The sequence below is a fragment of the Microtus ochrogaster genome, unplaced genomic scaffold (assembly GCF_000317375.1).
Source record: "Microtus ochrogaster isolate Prairie Vole_2 unplaced genomic scaffold, MicOch1.0 UNK1097, whole genome shotgun sequence".
Lineage (NCBI taxonomy): Eukaryota > Metazoa > Chordata > Mammalia > Rodentia > Cricetidae > Microtus > Microtus ochrogaster.
The window spans coordinates 1-5,797 of NW_004950195.1; the positions used below are offsets into that span (position 1 = coordinate 1).

General features: G+C 53.6%; 1 protein-coding gene across 1 annotated transcript; it reads left to right on the forward strand.

The window, feature by feature from the left end:
* Positions 1 to 640: 640 nt before the first annotated feature.
* Positions 641 to 5,318, forward strand: LOC113455898 (coiled-coil domain-containing protein 13-like; the record flags this gene model as incomplete). Its single annotated transcript, XM_026778541.1, has 3 exons — positions 641 to 1,384; positions 2,452 to 2,556; positions 5,154 to 5,318. Coding segments are annotated over exons 1-3 (330 nt in total), but the record flags the coding sequence as incomplete, so codon positions are not given.
* Between the last annotated feature and the right edge of the window lie 479 nt (positions 5,319 to 5,797).

Sequence of the window (5,797 nt, forward strand, 5' to 3'; positions counted from 1 at the left end):
TGCCTGCCAGGACAGCAGAGGACCAGGGTTCTAATCCCACTGTGCTGTCCCGACCCTGTGCCTGCCAGGACAGCAGAGGACCAGGGTTCTAATCCTCTGTGCTGTCCCTGACCCCGTGCCTGCCAGGGCAGCTTTGCCCCCCACCCCCGGATTTGATTTTCATCCACCGGAAGGGGGTTAACTTGATCATGGAGGTCGCAAGAAAATCCACTGAGACAGAAATAGGCATATATGTATTTTTACATTTTATTTATTTATTTTATGTGTATTGGTATTTTTCCTGCATGTATATCTGTGTGAGAGCTTAGGATCCCTGGAAGTGGAGTTACAGACAGTTGTGAATTGCCATGTGGGTGCCGGGAATTGAACCTGGGTCCTTTGGAAGAACAGCCGGTAATCTTAACTTCTGAGCCATCTCTCCAGTCCTGACAGTATATTGATCATGTATTCCCAACATGTGCCTCAAGCATCATTATCATCATAGAGACAGGATCTCACTGTGTAGCCCTGGCTGTCCTAGAACTTGCTGTGTAGATCAGGCTGGCCTTGAACTCACAGAAATCCATCTGACTGTGTCTCCCAAGTGCTGGGATCAAAGGCGTGTGCCACTACGCCCAGTTCAGACAATAGTTTTTTAAGAGAAAAGATGAAAAGCAGATGTCCCTGAGTTCCAGCATGTGTCTTCCAGGGCTGTTGTTTCAAACTACATTCCATTAAAGCAAACACGTAGCACCCCACTCGCTGGCGGATTCATGGCCTGTGCTGGCAACTCCAGCCGCAGAAGAGGCCCTGAGCTGGGGAGTTAATGTGCCTGGTGAGCTGGTGCGGCTTTCTGCAGATGAACGGAGGATGCTCTTAGCATAAGCCTGTCTCAGGGCACAGCAGAGTATCTGGGAGATGTGGAACCTGCTGCCTCCCCTAGATGCTCCAGCCTTGGCCATGTGTGTAGCCACACGTGTGTGTGTGCAGTACACGGAGCACACAGGTCAGCCCTGAAGCTGGACTGTCCCTCTCCACCCTACATACACGGAGCACACAGGTCATCCCTGAAGCTGGACTGTCCCTCTCCACCCTACATAGCCAGGTAGCTCAGGCTTCTTACGCTTTACCTCCCACCCACCTCAGCATTGCATCTCAAGGCACTGGGGATTTCTGAAGACTCCAGCCCTTGCCCAGCTCCTGGAACATACATTAAACAGACAGTAGCCCTGACTGTTATTACTACATAGGCCATAGTGATGACTCCCTCTCTGTTCTTCCGGACCAGCTGGAGTCCCCAGAGGTGAAAGCTCTGCAGGAAAGGCTTGCAGCCACCAACCTGAAGATGAGCGACCTGCGCAACCAGATCCAGTCTGCGAAGCAGGAGCTCCGCGTAGCCCAGAAGGTCTCTCAGAGTCAGGGCGTGGGATTTCTTATGTGGCCAGGGTTGGTCCTAGGAAAATCCTGACTTCCAAAAAGTCCTGCCCGCTGGCTTCTCTTCCAAAGCAGGTGGCCTTTCTCCTGCCTCTGCTAGGTCAGCTCTGCCTGGGGGCAGGATGACTGGCTACCTGGGGGCTGCCCACTGCCCTGGGATCTGCCTATGGACTGAGATTAGCTCTGCCCACGGGGAGAGGCCTGGAAGCCTTCCCTGCACCTCCCCCACTCCCCGCTGTCCTGTGCCCTGGTAGACCCTAGATTTCCACTCAGCGTGCTGCCTGGCCACCTGCTGCACAGGACCTGCAGTGTAGACAGTGAACAGAGAATTTGTGCCCTGAGAGCTCCTTTCAGAGGAAATTGCTCAGGTGTAGCGTGGAGGCCCAAGGGCCAGCTGACTGTTGATATTGACATGGTGAATTCTCTGGCATGTATCCTCCTTGCTGGAACCACTTAGCCTGGCCAAGAGTTCCAAAACAGTGTTCTGTTGTGGAAACAAGGGCTGGAGACTCGGCCGGCTGGACGGGGGTCAGCTTGGTGACATACGGAGGGTATTAGTTCTATCCCAAAGCCTTGGCCATGTGTGTAGCCACACGTGTGTGTGTGCAGTACCTGAAGCTGGACTGTCCCTCTCCACCCTACATACACGGAGCACATGGAGCATACACTGACCTCATACAACTTTGATGGCCACTGGTCAGATCTTCCCGAGACAGAGCAGCCTCGTTCAATTCTTCTGTGCCTCCAAGAGACTCTTGGCAGTGACCATCACAAAGGGCCAGGCCCCGCAGCAGTTCCTGAGCCAACAGGAGTTCTGTGATAACAGGCGTGTGGGCTCTGTGGGGCAGGACGGTGCTGGAGGTCACAGAGCCAAACTGACCTGTGACAGCCGAGCTCTGAGGTGCGAGGAAGGCCATACCAAGGGAGCTGCCATCGGGAACCCCGCCCCAGCTCCGAGTCCCGTGCAGTGAGCGGCAGGAAGGACTTGGGGGCCTTACTCCTGTCACGGTGAGCTCTGAGCCCCTTGCTTTATTTCAGGTTCTGGCCAATGAAGTTGGCGAAGACGTAAACATCCAGCAACTCCTAGCCTCACCAGGGACCTGGAGGGGGAGGGCTCAACAAATCCTAGTTTTACAGAGTAAGGTGAGTGAGAGTCTCCCAGCCCTGAACAAAAGGCCCGAGCGCCCCCCAAAACACCATCCTGGCCCACAGCACGTCCTTGCAGATTGCGGGCTTCCATCCTCCTCCATCTGGTGTTCATTTGTTATTGCGTGCGCATGCACATATGTAATTCTTTTCACGTGCCTGGCCTCGCGTGTGACTGGCTTCTCTATGGGCTTGTTTTCCCCAAGTTCATGTAAATTCGCGTGACTGCTCTAATGGTAGGCTTTTTCCAGTCTTGTCCCAGAGACTCGCAAATCCCCTTTAAAAGGTTTTGGTAACCAACAAAACAGCCTGGTCTCCCTTCTTGTTTTCTGAGTGTTTTGCCACATACCAGAGGAAGTGAGCAAAGGCAGCTCCAGAGCTGACCGACTTGTGTCCAGAGCCAGCCCTCTCCTCAGCACCTGTGGGTCGGCACTCAAGTTCCTGTCTCTGCCTGAGTTCCCACATCTGCGCACCTGTTCCCCCGTCCCTTGGGCTCTGGCAGAAATGGCCATGTCAGCATGTGTGGGGCAGAGGTTCTCAGCACAGTGCCATTCTGGCGGGGTCACTGGGCAGTGGTTAGCCAAGGCTTGCTGCCCCACCACCCTCATTTTGTCTTTAGACTGAGAAGCTTGTGGAAGATGTGGGGTTCCCTCAGTTCCTCAAGCATACCACCTACATTCCCAGGCACCAGGCCCCCACCCTGTTGGGTGGCTTTTCCCATAGGATCTTTTGTGAAACCCTTGAAGCCAGCATGAGGGCACCCCAAAACTTTGGGATCCTAGAGGCGTGAGCTCAAGTCTCCTTACCTTTAAGTGCCCAACACATGCCAGCTCAACGGATCCCCCACCGCTGTCACTGAGTTATGTTTTTAGTGTCCTAATTACTGCCACGCTGCCTTGAGGTGACTGCATCTGATTCGTGGTCTAAGAGACACACTGGAGAGGAGCCTGCCTCTGGCACGGGGCTGGGAAAGCTGACCATCTACTTAGAAGTTAAACTAGATCCCCGCCTCTCACACTGTAAAATATCAGCTCGAAATGTATCAGAGACCTCAGTGTAAACACTCAGAAAATACATAAAGAACTCATAACAAAGGAACAAGTAACTCATTTTTAAATGTAGAACGATTTCCACGTACACTTCTGAGGAGAAGGAACGTGAATGGTTAGCAAGTATGTGTGTTTGTGTGTGTGCACACGTGCACAGAGACAGAGACGACATGAGGTGTTCCCTCCACCGTGTTGAAGGAGCATCTCTTCCTACACACAGAGCTCAAGGACTCAGCTAGTCTAGCTAGCCAGCTTGTTCCAGGGCTCCCCTGTCTCTGTGTCTCAGGTGGTGGGATTATAGGCAGGGCTCCACCTCCATGCTTGCCCTGCCCTTCGTGTGGGCACTGGCATGGCAAGCCATCTCACCAGCCCTCACATGTTTTAAATAGTCGACAGCCTTAGCCTTAGGGAAATACAAATCAAAACTGAATTAAGACTCCATGTCTTCTAGTTAGGAGCACGTCATGGAGAAAATCACCAACTGGTGAAGGCGTGGGAACGAGGAGCGTTGTGCACCATGGGGTCCTGCACATGGTTCTTGTGGCCACCGTGGGGGTCCCTATACAGGGACTTCAGAAAGCTGATGCTAGAGCTACGGTGTGATGCAACTCCGGGTACCACTCTGGATAAGTACTCGGAGGAGTCTGCTCAGCACACAGACACCTGCTTACTGAGTGGTCGCAGTCTGGGTGCCCATCCGTAGGTAAAGCACAGACTTGGACCGTGGAGAGAGATGTGGTGTGCATAAACCGTGGTGTCTTAGCCATGAATAAAAAGAGAGATGTGGCATGCATATACTGTGGTGTCTTAGCCATGAATAAAAAGCAACAGCATGATATTTGCCGGAAATGGATAGGACTGGAGATGGTTGTGTTAAGTGTAACAAGCCACACTCAGAAACAATGTTTCGTGTTTTCTCTCCTAGAGGATTTTTTTAAATGACCTAAAAGATGGGCAGTGAAGAGAAGGGAACCAGGGAGGGAGGGGAGCCAGTGCCATTCAAACAGGTCACAAATGTAAGGGACGGTTGCAGAAAAACCACCGTTTTGTACAGTTACTGTAAGTGTTGAAATGTATAATAAAAATGAATTTTTGATTTAAGAAAGAAAATCACCCATGGCTTTTGTTAAAATATGGCTTCCAGGCCCTTCCTGCCCCCAGAGCCCTGCATCTTGGTCTGAAGTGAACTCCAAGACTTGTCTTCCCAGCAAGAACTTAAGGGGCTTGCTGGGCTCAGGTGGGTTGGGGTGCTGAGACCCCCGCTATTGCAGCACCATGCAGAACGTGCCCTTGGGCAGACCCATGTTCCTAACGGGACTGAGATTCAGAGGGTCCAGGAGCCTGGGACAGCCACAAGGAAGGGACCTTTCTCACTGAACCCCTTGGACAGCTCCCCCATTTGCAGAAGATCTTCCTAGCCTGGGCCCGTCCTGTGCCGCACCCAGGAAGGGTGGCTCCACTTTTAGTCTGGCAGACTCCTCCAAGGCACCCAAGTGGCAGCCCCCTGGCTGTGCACTGTGGGACAGCCAGCTTTGCCATCCTCAGGTCCGAGAGCTTGAGAAGCAACTGGGGCAGCGTCAGAACAAGACGACAGGCTCGTTGGGCTCGGAGCCTCTGCCTGTCGGTTCAGACCCACGGAAGCTGACAGCACAAGAGAAAAACCTGCTGAGGATCCGCAGCCTAGAGAGGGACAAGCAGGAAAGCTGGGAGGTGAGGCGGGCCCAGCCATAGGCATCAGCACATGGGTGGGAGGCCCACAGCACCCACCCCTCACCCTGGGCCTGTCCCTGTGGTGATGAATGTCTGAAGAAGCACTGTGAGGACAGAAGGGTTGGCTTCAGCTCTGTCAGCAGGGAAGGGTGGTGGCAGGAGTGGGAGGCAGGGGGATGAGTGTGCTTCGGTGTGCCTGGCTTCCTCTGGGTCTCCGCCAATGGGATGCACTACCCACATTCAGGGTGGGTCTCTTCTCCTCTGCAAACACCCTCACAGGCATGCCCAGAGTGTGTCTTCTCGGTGATGGATCCAGACACCTTCACACTGGATCACATTCCCAGGAATAGAATGGGGGGCGGGGCCTGAAGGAAGCCCACCAAGCTCTGAACAGAGTGGGCGGCCAGCGCTCCAGGCTCTGTCACTGCTGACTCGAGTGGCCCTCGCTCGGCCCGCAGCACCGGACAGAGGCTTCCAAT